Raw genomic sequence first — 14,898 nt, 5'->3', positions numbered from 1 at the left:
GTCGACCCCTTTGGAAAGATCGTTGCACTCACTTGATGTTCGCCGTTGCTTAGCCTTCTACCGATTGTGGACGGAGTCTATTTGACGATCCAATAGGCTATTCATCAAATATTCTACTAGGGATCAGGGCGATCCAGTCACTCCACAAAGACTTTCTAAGTGGATAGTCCACACTGTTGTCTTGTGCTATCAGTTAGCTAAGCTCGAACTGCCTTCAGTTCCCCGCGGCCATTCTACTAGAGCTGTTGCAACCTTGTCTGCGTTCACAGTGGGGCTACCGATCGATGATGTCTGCCAAGCCGCTACTTGGGCAAACCCTTGCACCTTCGCTAGGCACTACCGTCTCAATGTTCGAGCTCGACGGGACTGCTCCTTCTGTAGAGCTGTACTCTCCTCTGTTCTTCACTGAGGACACCTTCCCTCCTCCTTGAAGGTAAGCTTGTTAATCTACCCATATGTGTGATGCACAGAGGCCACGACGAAGAAAAGCAGGTTGCTTACCTGTAACTGATGTTCTTCGAGTGGCCATCTGTGCAGTCACACAACCCACCCGCCGGCCCCGCTTGGTGTCGGTGAGTAGACGCATCGACAGCTCGGTGTCGATGAGAAAGGCATCTTCGGTACCAACCATCCCCGTTTTTTACGGTACCGACAAAAAAAAAAGATTTAAAATTATTAAGATATCGTACGTTCGGTTGCAAAGACTGAACAAAATGGCGGACGCTCCGCTCTTTATAGGCCACAGGGGGGAGGGGAGCGGAGCTTCCCGCCAAAAACCTTTAGCTATCAATCTTCCGGCCACAGGCACTGCGCAGGCGCAGTACCCATATGTGTGACTGCACAGATGGCCACTTGAAGAACATCAGTTACAGGTAAGTAACCTGCTTTTTTCTTTGTACCCACTGGCTGTTAGATTGTGTCCAGACATGTTTTGCTCAGTAGTTTTCTTCTGAACCAGAAACATGAACTTGTGGGAAAGAAGCTTCTCTTTTTGCATGGGCAAAAGTGAGGAGGATAAGCAGATACAGGACAGAGGCAGAGACAGGCTGAATTCCATTTCAGGGATGCTCTTCAGGCTACATTCCAGGACTGAGTAGATCTGAAGGCAAAAGGAGCAGCGGGAAAAGCGTAAAACTGCTATTACCTGCAACTAACCCTTAGGAGAGACATTTCAACCCTTTTGAATAGGAGAGAAACAGCAAAAAAGCCAAGAAATCACCAAATAATTGATGGTTGGAGAAAAGGGAAGGATACTGGTCCTGATCTTCTGTACTCCTAAGCAAACAAACCCAATATACCCAAGCAAACAAACAAACAAACCCTAAATAGAAAACAAGAGGAACAAGTAGTCATTTAAGGCACAGAAACTGAAAGGCACAGGTTTTTTCATAGGAAACCTCACAAATTTTCAAGTACCCACAAACTTGGAATTCCCACGAAGTTATCTTAGAAGAACAAGAAACAAAGTTTCTCAGATATGCAGACTCAATGCCAGTTAAGATCCCATTTCAATTTCTACTCATACAGAATTGCAAAGGTCTCATCTTTTTGTTAAGCTTGTGAGTGCTGTCCCTGTGGGAAGCATGCTGTAGTGAGAGATTATTTTATAGCCCAAGGAAGGATCTGTAAAGCAACATTTGCTTCGTAACCCTTGCAAACTGCAGTGTTAAATTGTGTGCCAGCTTCCTGGTGTTATTAGGCATGCAATGTCTCTGTTGGTTTTGATGCTGGCTAAGGAGGGAAGTTATTTTCTGGATTTAGTGCTGTAGCAGAGAAAGAATCTTCATCTTGTACATTACTTGCAGAGATCAATACTGAAACATGGCTTTAGATTTATCTCGTTACTGGATGTTTGGGCTTGTCACTGTTGTAAGGAGATTTAGAAAAGCAGCGCTCAGATTAGGGATTATGCCATTCTATAGTATGAGCCCATGCTTGTTATAGTTGCCCAGTGTTTGAGAATTCAGCACAAAATCTACTAGCAAGTCAAATTTGACTTGAATGAACATTCTGTGGTGTCTGTGGTTTGGGAGGAAGCACTTTGAATGTTCTATCAATGTTTTAGTACATAAATCATTAAAACTGACTTGGGCCACTCATCAGCTGCTTTTTCAACCTAGGGCATCACAGCCCATGGTATTGAGTTTGTTGTGGTATTCAGTAGCAAAGTTATTGGGCTGAAGAAATGGCAAGGTTGCAGAGTAGTCTTATCTTAAAATTTAAAACAAAATAGCCTTTCACCTCTGAATTTTTGCAGCAAACCATGCTTTTTTAAGCCATGTTATTTTGAGTGTGCTGCAGGTGAGCAGGGCCAGATCGTCGGGGGGGGGGGGCAGTGTGACCACTGCAGACTTTGGAAGTTAACCCCCTTCTTGAATGATTTGTGTATTTGTCCATATTTAAAATGAACCTTTATATCAGCCATTTCCAACCTCATGCTAAATGGGAATTGGCCAGCTAATATGGTCAATGGTCAGAAATGCTAAGAATTATAATTCAAACCATCTGGAGGGCACCATTCTGCTCTATGGCCTAAAAGTTTGCTTATGCGTGCCCACATCAAAGATTCTGTGAATTGTATTGTACTTCATTAAGACAAAGACAATATACAATAGTAATCTTTCAAACTGTTTCACTATTGTGCAAGAGCTACTTTCATCTCGTGTCTGCTGATGTGATAATCACAGCATGCCTTGCTTCCTTGGTGCCTCCCCTCTCTCTACTGAATTCCCTTCTTTCTCCCTTTGCTTGCTTTAGTTAAGGCCCTTAACTTTGATAGCAAGCATGGGTTTGGAGTAAAGTTTGCCAGACTCTGGTTAAGAGACAGATGAATGGTAGCTTTGAGGTTGATCAGAATATAAGAAGAGCCATAATCAGTCAGACTTTGCCTTTTCACAGCAGCTGCACAATGGGTCAACATTTTCATTGAGCTGCCAATCCCAGTTCCAATTTCAATCCCAATCCGAATCCCAAAATATCTTTCTTGGCCAGTCATTGCTAGTTGAACCCCATCAGTTTATACTTGAAGTTGGGAATTTTCCTCCCAGTCTGCTTCACTTTACATGTGTTTACATCAAACTTCATTTGTCATTTTGATGCACATTTTCCCAATTAGGAGAAATCTTCATGGAGTTCCTCACAGTATCTCTTTATTTTAACCACCCAAGGTTACTTGATACTATCAGCAAACCTGGCCTCTTCACTGTTTCCACCTAATTCCAGATCATTTATGAATAGTGGGAAGAGGTGGTTCCAAAACATTTCCCTGCCCCCCCTTATTTACATCCATCCATTAAGAGGATTTAACATTTACCATTCCCAGTCTGCTTTTGGTTCATAAGAGGACCCCACCACCACGTTCCAAGACTGCTATGCTTGCTTAGGAGTTTTGGTGGTGTACTCTTGTCAATGGTCCAGCAATGGCTATTGGATTACCCCCATCCACATATTTAGTAAAAATTGTGAAAGACTTCTGAGAAGTTACTGAAAAAGGATTTATTTTGCAGAAGCTAGATTCTTTTTCATTAGACCAGACCTTCTGTATGCTTACTAATTTGTCTTTTAATACTTTCAACCAGTTTACCTGCAACAAACATTAAGTCAGCTGGCCTGTAATGCCCCTGATATACTGTCCCCCATCACTTTTGAAAAATTGGTGTTATATTGGCAAGTCTCCAGTCCTAAGGTACTGGAGCTGATCTTAGGGAAGTCTTGTATATTTTTGTAAGAAATCAGTAAATTCATGTTTAAGTTTAGATACCACTGGGGCTTGATGATTATTAACTTTCATTTATTGCCTCAGTTCCTCAGACTCCCTTCCTAAAAATATCCATTCAGGCACATGTATCTGTCCTATATCTTCCGCAGTAAAGACAGAGGAAAGGAATTCATTCAGCTTTCCTCCTATCTCCTTATTTTCTTTTAGCATGCCTTTAGCTCAGTTGTCATCCAGTGGCTGAAGTAATGCTAAATCATGAGAAGGGAATAAAGGAGGGATTGCTGCTGGAGGGGGTAGTAAATGGGACCTGCAGTCCATTCCTAGTCTCTGTTATGGTTAAGAGAAGAGTTAAATTTTCACCAGGCTTCTGTCAGAAAAAATGAAGATGCTAAACATTATTTTGAAATCAGTATATAAACTCCATAATGACCCCATTTGTCTTTGAAGCATTCCCTCCCCTTCCCCCCATTCTGCTCCCTGGCATGCAGTTATCTTCAGTTTTTAACTATAAACATCCCAAAAAAGAGCTAGGTGCTTTTAAACACCACCTCATTTTCTGAATTTTCATATGGACACCTTGTAATTTCTTGAAGATTGGATTTTTCTGAATGATTGGCTATGCAGATTATGCAAAAGAGTTGACATAATTTCCTTGACATATTGAGGACATACTTGGAAGCAGTAAGAAGCTTTTAAATCAAAGACTGTCTGTTTTAGCTTAAAATGTAATGCATGAAGAACAATAAACTAGTATCTCAAAATTCAGTATGACTTGGGCATGTGAGAATATCAGTTGAATAATTGGATTAAGGTGATAGCAGTGACAGATATAACTATCTTAGGCCAGTACACTTGACCGTCCACATTGGCTACCAATCTGTTTCCAGGCTCATTTCAAAGTGCACAAATAAACCACAAAAACTGTAAAAATAAAATTGGGGGACAGTAGGACTATCTCCTTCCACAGATACCACACAGATCATCTTTTAATTAAGACTTTTTTCCAGGTGTCCCCACCAAAAGTGGCATGGTGGGTGGCCTTGAGAGAGAGGCCTTTTCAGTGGTGATGTCTTGATTGCCTGTGCTGTGATCTTCTCAGCAAAAGATGAATTTCTTTACATTAGTGCTACATCAATGTTTTGCTGGTAGTAGTTCTATTCAGTGATGCTTTTTAGTTATCATGGTTGATTTTTTGCTTGCTTTAATTTTTATGGCCGTGAATGTCTGTTGGTGAACAGCATCCAAAGATATCAAATGATAGTTCTTCTGTCAAACCTCTTGGAAACAAAACAGACCCTTCGCTTGATCTATATACAACTCCTGAACAGGCCAAGGATTTGTCAAGGAGGTGATCATTGTTTTTGTTATAATTTTTAGAAAGGCTTGTGCAAAGTCTAGTTAGCTCTTGCATGACTTGCTTGGACCAAAGTGTTGCATTGCCTCTGTTTTTGAGCAGTGCTCTGCCTTTCATTACTGGAGTTGTTTTTAATGGTGTTTGATCCATTGTGCCTGTTCAGATGCCATAGTAATTTCATTTGTCAGTTTCATTTAGCAAAGTTGACTTAATTTTGTTTATAGATTACTTTTCCTCTAAGAGTGGTCTTCAGAGTGGCTTGTAAAAATGTGAAAAACAATTGTGTTACACATATAAAACCTCACATTTATAACATAAAACCTTAGAAAGGCTAAAACAGCAGCTTAATCAAAATATAATTAATTATATCCATCCTGGAATGTGACTACTTCATAACAATAATCCTGACATCTGTATTGCTTCTGTTGGGGTCAGCTATATTAGTGGGTAAGAATGGTCTTTGCACATTTTACACTTACGATTTTTTAAAATAACATCACCTGTCAGTTCTAAGAGAAGAATCTGAATATTGTGACAAAGATTTCTTCCAGGACAGTGAAGGATAAACTGGAATTAACTGGAAAGGACTTGTGTTGGTTTTGGATTTGGCTAAAGAGTTCTTATCTAGCAATTTAAGAAGAGCAGAACAGCTGAGAACTGTCCACCGTGCCCTTTGCATTCTTTTCTAAAGGGGTGCAGGGCTCAAGGCTAGAGTACACACTGTGCATGTGGTTTGTCACATATTTTGTCTGTAGCATCTCCATAGAATCATAGCATAGCAGAGTTGGAAGGGACCGGTAAGGTCATTGTGTCCAGCCCCCTGCTGAATGCAAGACTCTTAAGTTAAAGCATCCCTGACAGGTGGCTGCCTGGCTGTCTCTTGAACGCCTCCAATGTGGGTGAGTCCACAGCTTCCCCAGGTAATTGGTTTCATTGCAGGGGCATGCTATTAACTATAAGCTTTTTTCCCGTTTGCATAGGATTGCAGCCTAGTAGCATGAAGAATTGTGATACTATTTGGTTCCATTTCGCTGCTGTGCAGTGAGACATGCATGTGCTCTCATCCACACCCCCTGTGCCACAATCAGCTCTGGAGTATCCCTCAACCCACTGGAGCAGTGGGGCCTGCCAGGTGGAGAAGAAATCCATTCTGCTAACCAATGGCCACAGTTGGTTTTAACTCTTACCTTACCTCTCTTCTGCGCTACAGTTTAACTACATATGGAAACTAGACTTTTTAAATTAAACCATTTTTGTGGAAAATCCATATAGCATGACTTGGAGAGTTCTTTACCGGAGACATTGGAAAGCTTCTGTCAGTCACAGTACTAGGCTAGGTGGACCAATGATCTATCTTTGAATCAAATTTGTATAGTTGTCATGTGTTGTATGTATGAATATTAAGCAATCTGACCCTTTTATAATGCATCTTGTATTCTAATTATACATTCATCAGCTCTGTTGAGAGCTAGAATAAAAATAGTTTCAAATGACAAACAGTGAAGTAGCTTGGTTCAGCCAGCAGCAATCATTCTCTTGTTCTCATGTTGAGATATTGTATTTTAAGTGATTGAATGATATTAACAAACCACCCACTATGGCTTGCCGTGTATACAGTCTAGAGATTGTTACCAAACTCTTCATGAGGTGATATTTCTTCCAGTGGAAATACTATTTTTATAATTCAGAATCTAAACAATGGGTCGGATCCAAAGTTGTGTGGCTAGGAGCTGCAAACTGGATAACCTGCTAAACTAAAATGATCTAGGGGACATTTTTACTGTTACCCCCAATCCCCTAGGCTTTCACAAACTTGTTTTGGAGGGTTGAGGGGCTACTTCAGGATGGTGTATTAGGTGGCACTGGGAACAGGAGAAAAGTGCAAAAAATACTATGCCATGCCTTTAATTCAGTGGTTATTCTCCACTGGATTCATCAACAAAAAGAGCCCATCTGCTCATAAAGGAAAACTTTCAGCCTAGCCATCTGACCTTGAAGTTTTTAAATTGGCCATCTTAAACATGCTTACATATGCTTTTATACCTGCAAATGTTATATCCTTGCCTAAAATGGATTTATATCTAGAATATGTATGTGTGTTTGTATGTATATCCTACCTATTTTCAAATTCTATCTATTTTTAAATAAAGCCTTCATTTAAAAATGTATTAAATGTGTGGTTAGCAAAGGTCCACAAATTGCATTTGGGTTTGTAGCTAACTATTATTTCCTACTAATCAGCAACTGCTGACAAACATTCCTGCCAGGGAAAGATTTAGGGAAGAAGAAAAGAGAAAGAGGAGGGGGAATGTGTTGGATGGGACTAGTTGCTGTGATGAGTCAGTAATGATGAATAGGCACTGTGCACCTTCTCAGCCTGAAGGAATACTTTCAAAAGTCTATAGCTTCCTCATAATTTGGACATTTTGTTCTTTTTCCTGGTGGTAAACATCATTCAGTCCCTCTTTAACTTTCCAGATAGATGATCCTGCATTATACGGAGTCAGACCACTCGCTCACTTAGTCTTGTCTGCCCTTATTGGCAGTGGCTTTCATGGAGCAGTGTAGAGCTCCTTCCCGCCACCTACAACTTGTTTATTTAACTGAAGATGTAAGGGGTTGAATTTTACTCTCCAACAGACCTCTGGTCCTTCCTTTGCTGATTTGATCCTCCAAAAAGGTGATTATTTATCTCTTAGTCTTTCCCTCATTACTGAGAAATTAGCTGAGACAAGTGTTCTTATTACACATTACTTTGCTGGAAGAAATGGCACTTACTTCCAGATAGCAAGGATGGAACAAGATAGTCAAGCTGGCATATTTTGACACTGCCAGCAAATTCCAACATACTGTCTGTATGAAAGATGGAAGGGAGACCAGGGTTTGTAGCACACAGGGAGATCTTTGAGAGACAAGGATTGGAGTGAAGTTTTCTGTATGGAGCCCAGTTTTTTTATGCACCAACCCAGAGAAGCTCACATGAAATTTTGATTGGAGTAGCAACAAGGTGTCATCTTCACCATTACTTGCAAAAAGCAGCAGCATTTACACCTAGCAGCTATGCAAGGGATTTAACACCCCCCCCCCCATGAACTGCCTTTCCAACAAGGGGGAAAATGTTGCTCATTTGGGATGGTGGTAAGGGGGACTAACTGCTTAGTGGTTGTTGAGGATAGAAGGGAAAGGAGAGAAGGGAAAGACATAAAACATTCAGCTTACCCTAATGTACTGGAAAGAAGTTTGATATCCTGTTTGGGAGATATACTACCTTCGGTAACCTTTTAGGTAACTCCCTCACCCTTGCTTAAATCATGTAGTGCAAGATTAATTTCTATGCCCAGGAAGTGAAACCCTGACTATGAAATGGGAAAAGTGGGACAGAGATAATTTGCAAACAGGGCTGTGCCTAACATTTGCCATAAGGCTGGCACCACAAATCAGATGGAAGAAAATGTAACAGTTAAAAAAAAAAGCAAAGATTCTTGGTTTAAATATTTTACTGCATTCTTCTCTAGAGAACTGAAATTGGAACTGTTATGGAAACTGTGGTAGCAAACAAACTTGAAAGACTTGAAACATGACCTCAGTCTTGGGAGATCAGATAAATACCGCTGAAAGATTATGGTGTATTTCTCCAGCCTCTCTGTTGAATTTCTTTCCTGTTGCCATCTCTGGGCACATTCTGTAATTCCTCTCTTCCTCCCCCCCCCCACCCAATACTAATCCACCAAGTGGTCATCAAAACAGTTCTTGGAAGCATAATATTGAAGGATAAAGGTTGCATTTTTTTGTATTAACATGTTTGTGTGTGTGGGAGGACATAGTTCTTCTTAGATTCATTAACTTTACATACTATTCTGCTGGCTGGGTAATCCACAACCAGGCCAGGATCCATCAACATGCCTGGATGGGCTCCATCTTTTAAGTAGTTACAGCCTCTGTTCCATTATTGTTTCTAGCAGTATTGTGCACTTGTTGCTATAACTTAAAACAGGAATCCAGTCTTTGCCTACTAAAGCAAGATTCTGTTGTGGGTTATTCACTTCCCCTGCACTCTGGTTTGCTTTAGAGTGATTCCATCCACTCTTCCCTTCCTCTCTTTGCTCAGATGGAGGCACGTGACAAGTTACTGTTGGTTTGTCATACAGGAAAAAAGTTTTAAAATACTAATAGCAGTAAACATTATTACAGTATACAGCAATTACCCATTGAGAAAGTCATAGGATAGTAGAGTTGGAAGGGGCCATCCTCCTGCTGTTCGATGACACCAATTTGCACCATCCCATTTAGATGGCTGTCCAGTTTCTTTTCGAATGTCTCTAGTGTGGGAGAGTCCACAAACTCTCTAGGCAACTGGTTCTACTGTAATATTGCTCAGATGGTGAGGAAACTTTTCCTGATATCTAGCTTGAATCTGGGTTGTCACAACTTGAATTGATTATTCTGTGTCCTACACTCTGGTATGAGAGAGAAGAGATCTTGACCTTCCTTTTTGCTACAGCCTTTGAGGTACTTACAGAGGGGTATAATGTCCCTCCTCAATCTTCACTTCTCAAGGCTGAACATGCCCAGATCGCTGTCTCTCCTCATAGAGCAGTGTTTCCAAACCCTGGATCATTTTTGTTTTCCTCCTCTGGACCCTTTCTAATTTTTCTTCATATTTCTTATTGCCCAGAACTGGACACAGTATTCCACATGAGGACTGACTAGTAAGGAGTATAGAGGAACTACTACTTCTCATGAACTGGAAGTAATGCTTCTATTAATACATCCCAAAATAGCATTTGCCCTGCATTACATAATTGGCTCATATTTAGCCTATTGTCCACAATTACTCTGAGGTCTTGAGTAATTTGTTGGAATTCTGTTGAGGTTTTGTTTCAGTTCTGTAGTTCCACATTTCCCCCATCTTGTATTGATACATTTGGTTTTTCCCCCCAGGTGGGGGACTTGACACTTGGCCCTATTGAATCTCATTCTTTTGCTTTCAGTCCATTATTCAGCAAGATCTCCCTGGATCTTCATTCTGTCTTCCAGGGTGTTCGTTGTTCCATCCAGTTTTGTATCATCTGCAGATTTGATTATTTTTCCTTGTACTACCTCATCTAAATCATTAATAAAGATGTTGGAGAGCACTGGGCCCAGGACCAAACCCTTTGGCACCCCACTAGTTACCTCCATCCAGTTTGAGGAGCTGCCATTGATGAGCACTCTATCTGTCCATTTTAGCAGCCAATTTTAGTTTTTCTAACTTGTCCACTTTTTACTAATTTGACTATAGAATGTCATGGGGCACTATGTGGAAAGCTTTGCTAAAGTCAAGATAGATTATGTCCACAGTGTTCCCTCTGTCCATTTGGGGGATTACAAGAGGGAGTGTACTTCCCTTTCAGAGATTTTCAGAAGTATTAATGGCAAATCTAAAATGATGTAGGAGTATGCCATTCTTGATCGTGCTGAAAAGTGAGCGCCTTAATGTCTTGTCTAGGTGTAAGGGAAAACAAAATAGTGGCTTACTGCTTCATGAAGTTCCCCATTCTGTTCAAAAGATCTCCTATTGTTGACTAGCCTTTCCAAGCACATTGATGAGCACATTGAAGAGAGAGCCCCTAAAAGCAGATATGACGCCACTCATGTAATCACCAGTTTCATGAATGGCTTGTGACTCATGACTATGAGCCTGATAGCTCAGTAGAAAGAAGCTTTAAGGCATTGCTCTCTGCTGCGGTTAAAGTTTGAATGAGGGCTTTGTACTGCTATCTACCTTAAGATGGGGAATAAGTGGCAGGTTTTTTTTATCTTTTCCAGAGGCAGATAGGAAGTTCAGGGTACCAGTCTGGATTGGAACTCCAGGACAGGGAGAAGGGTTAAAGCCCCTATCCCCATGTTCAGTCCTGATCCAGAGCAGGGCTTCTTCCACCTGCAACTTTCTCTGGACAGACCACTCACATAATTGCTGATTTAGAATCATAGAATATTTTTGGCCATGGAACCTCCATTTGTGAGGAGGAAACAAACTTCTTGTTTGTTTCTGTGTGATCTCACTCAGAAGTTACAGGTGCTGTAAGCTACTCTGTAGGATCACCATCAAAATGTTGTGACTTACTGCTTGTGGAATGGAGAGCCCTGTCACAGAATGGCTTCTGGAATATGTAGGTGAAGTTTCTTTATCATGATTACCAATAATTGTAAAGTACAGGCAGTCCCCAAGTAACAAACGAACCAGTTATGAACAACCCAAACTTATGAACAAACTGCTATAAAGCCTATTAATTTTTTTAAATTACTATGGAAAAGCATTATCACCACAGAGAAAGTGAAAGGGGAGAGAAGGAGAACCTCCAAAGCATCACCATAGAGAGAGAGAAAGAGGAGGTGAGAGGTGGTAAGGAAAAACTTCCAAAGCATGCCTTCCTGCCCTGCCCATCTAAAGAGGAAAATCTCTCCAGCATTTCCTTGCTGCAAAGAGTTGGGGTGGGTGGGTATAGAAATATTCATGGTTTTTCAACTTTCATGAAGGTCCTGTGCCCCTTACAAATGTGGAGGGCCAATTATACACTATGTGAGTTATATGCAAATTCAACTTAAAGATGAATGTCTGTTTTCTCAGGAACAGAACTCGTTTGTAACCCAGGGACTGCATGTATCTGTTTTAACTGAGGAACATGACGAATGCCCTGTGTTAAAATTGATTATGTTTCCTGAAGGCTGAAAGACCCAGTTGAGTAGTTCACAGTAATGGGACAGTCCCAGTGTACACTGCCCTTAGCTCCTTGGAGTAGTCAAGGGGCAAATGATATTAAATAGTTGTGTGATTGCACAGAAGAAAGAGAGGTTGGTTAAAATAAAATCTGGTAGAGATTGGACTGAAAGGAACACATCCCAACAAATTATTATAGTTTTGGTACATGGTAACTCATCTGTTGGGTCCACAATAGATTTATACTTCATTCTGCTAAAGTCTGAACACACAAGCTTGGCATACTTTAACTCTTTTTTTAAAAATAGGAGAATGTGTATAAACTTTTCACTGGAAATTATGTGATAACATACAGCACTCATGAAACTGAAACCCTTGGCCTATATCTTAGTAGCACAACAATTTTATTTGAAATTAAAATCCTTTTTAATCTATTTACCCACCAAATTAGCTTTCATTCCTATAATGTCTTGTTGGTAAGTTTATTCTCTGTTTAGAAAAACAGCAATCAGATAGACTTTATAAGTGCTGTAATTGTCACAAATCCTTTTTCATGATTTGGCAAAACAATGATGGTTTTAATTCAAAATGTGTGTTTAGTGATACCAGCTTTTATTTCCTTAGTGGAAATAGAGATCACAGATCTTGCTGTGAGTAATACTTTATTCAGATACTGCACTGTTAATATTTGAAAGAAGCTGCCATTCATCATTTCCAAATTACTTGACTTAATAAATCAAAGTTACTCAATCTGCCTCAAGAGAATCACATTCAGGTAGCACTGAGGGAGGCAGCAGTGTGAAGAATAATTTAACTTGCAATGTCATTTAACTTCAGTAACTTGGCTCAGAGTAATTATTTCACTCCCATCCTACCCCTGCCAGATACTCTGAAGTTAAGTATCCAGCCAAACTGCTGCATTTATCGAAAGCAATTCCCAAATTTTAGTGCTTCTGTGATTTGAAGTAAAATGCATTAGGTGGACTAGAAATCCAATGTTGTTGGGGAGATTGAAATTTTAGTGTGAAAGCTAACCATCTTGTTTGTTGTACTTCAAGTGATTTGGCAGTTGGTTTGTTCAGATTATTCCATTGGCAGATTGTTAAAAAATGCATGCAGAGACACTTCTACTTTACAACTTTGTCTGCATGAATTGCAAGATTATGACTTCCCTTCCATAAAACAAATGTAACTATTTTCCCAGTTTGCTGAAAAGAAAGGGTGGTCCAATATAAACTAATCATTGTAAGGTCCTCTCCACTCTATGAATAGTTAGTTGATCTTTGTTCAGTGGGGTATTGTAGTGGATGTCCACTCACACAGTAGGTGCTTCCTGTTGGAGGGGTACTAGCAGTATTAATTAGATGGCAATGTGGCACTTTTCTGCCTTGCTCTTCTTAGTAAGTAAGCCAAACATGGAAGTTGTGGTTGGAAGTCACAGGATGAATACAAGTGATGATGTCTTGGTCCTTTAAAGTTCCAGGAATGAGAAAGGGCAATGGTACATTAGTAGCTTCATGGTGGTGGTGATGATGATGATGATGATGATGATTAACATTTCTATGCTGCCCCTTGCCGAAGCCTCGGGGCGGCTTACAACACAATAAGATACATTGAAATACAATAGAACATAATAAATTACCAATAAATACAAAAATACAAAAAATACACTGAGATATAATAATATAAAATTAAAATTAACAGTATAAAATAAGTAAATAAAGAATATAGGAGGAGGAAAGAGAAGGAAGAAGAAGTTGCCCTGGCCAGATCATATATTTTAACAATTAAAATGATGTTTATATAAAAAGGTCTTTACCTGGCACCGAAAAACGAGTAACGACGGTGCCAGGCGGACCTCTTTGGGGAGTGAATTCCATAGGTTGGGTGCCACCACAGAGAAAGCCCTCCTCCGAGTACTTACTCTCCTAATTTCTTTCATGGAGGGTTCCAGGAGAAGGGACTCTCCCGCAGATCTCAAGGGGTGGTCGGGCATATACGGACGTAAGGGCTCGTTCAGGTAGCCAGGACCAAGCCGTTTAGGGCTTTATAGGTCATAACCAACACCTTGAATTGGGCCCGGGCTTCAATGGGCAGCCAGTGAAGCTGACGGAGGACTGGAGTCATGTGAGCATAACGCCCCGTCCCCATCAGCAACCTGGCAGCTCTATTTTGCACCAATTGAAGTGTTCGGACCGTCTTCAGGGGAAGCCCCACGTAAAGCGCGTTACAGAAGTCTAGGCGGGAAGTCACCAGCGCGTGTGTCACCGTCGCCAGGCAGTCGTACTCCAGGTAGGGGTGCAGCTGATTAATCAGCCGAAGCTGAAGGAAGGCGCTCCTCGCCACCGCTGTCACCTGAGCTTCCAAAGAAAGCTCCGGGTCGAGGAGTACTCCCAAGCTGCGGACCTTGTCCCTAAGAGGGAGTGTTGCACCATTCAGGACCAGGTCAAATCCACCCTCTCCGAAACCCGATCCGCCAACCAACAGGACCTCCGTCTTGTCTGGATTGAGTTTCAGTTTGTTGGCCCTCATCCAGTCCATTACCTCGGCCAAGCACCAGTTCAGCACAGCCACTGCCTCACCTGGATTAGTGGAAAATGAGAGGTAGAGCTGGGTATCATCAGCGTACTGATGATTCCGCAGCCCACACCTCCTGATGACCTCTCCCAGCGGTTTCATATAGATGTTAAATAGCAGAGGGGATAGAATGGAGCCCTGTGGTACTCCATGGCATAGCTGCCATGGCACAGAGACATAGTCCCCCAGCACTACCTTCTGGAATCGACCGTTGAGATAGGAGTGGAACCACTGCAAAGCAGTGCCCCCAGTCCCACTAGCCTATCCAGAAGGATATCATGGTCGATGGTATCGAAAGCCGCCAAGAGGTCCAGAAGAACCAACAGGGATGCACTCCCCCTGTCCTTCTCCCTGCACAGGTCATCGTACAGGGCGACCAAGGCAGATTCAGTACTGTACCCGGGTCTGAAGCCGGACTGAAAAGGATTTCCTCTCAGACTCAAAGGGTACTTGAATGAATATTAGAGAGTCCCAATTTTTAGAGGTCTGACTTAATTCTGAAAACCAGAGTCTAAAAATCTATAGGTATTAAATGCTTGATTCTTTTAA

At 41.2% G+C, this 14,898-nt stretch overlaps 1 protein-coding gene across 6 annotated transcripts in view; it reads left to right on the top strand.

Moving 5' to 3' along the window:
• The window catches only part of BTBD7 (BTB domain containing 7), an 80,105-nt gene that overhangs the window by 44,673 nt on the left and 20,534 nt on the right, over positions 1-14,898 (top strand). Inside the window, exon 1 of one of the 6 annotated variants that reach the window (XM_044435585.1) lies at positions 2,343-5,066. The exons of 4 other annotated variants lie outside the window; for them this stretch is intronic. In XM_044435585.1, the coding sequence (XP_044291520.1) occupies positions 4,973-5,066 (94 nt within the window). In that variant the 5' untranslated portion in view covers positions 2,343-4,972. Of the gene's footprint in view, positions 1-2,342; positions 5,067-7,729; positions 7,753-14,898 lie in introns of those variants that run through there. One more of the 6 variants, XM_044435586.1, reaches the window with a different exon arrangement.

Source organism: Varanus komodoensis, unplaced genomic scaffold, assembly GCF_004798865.1.
Source record: "Varanus komodoensis strain SLA01 unplaced genomic scaffold, ASM479886v1 scaffold3, whole genome shotgun sequence".
NCBI lineage: Eukaryota > Metazoa > Chordata > Lepidosauria > Squamata > Varanidae > Varanus > Varanus komodoensis.
The sequence above is the reverse complement of the archived record's forward strand: the minus strand, read 5'-3'. Positions and strand labels throughout refer to the sequence as shown.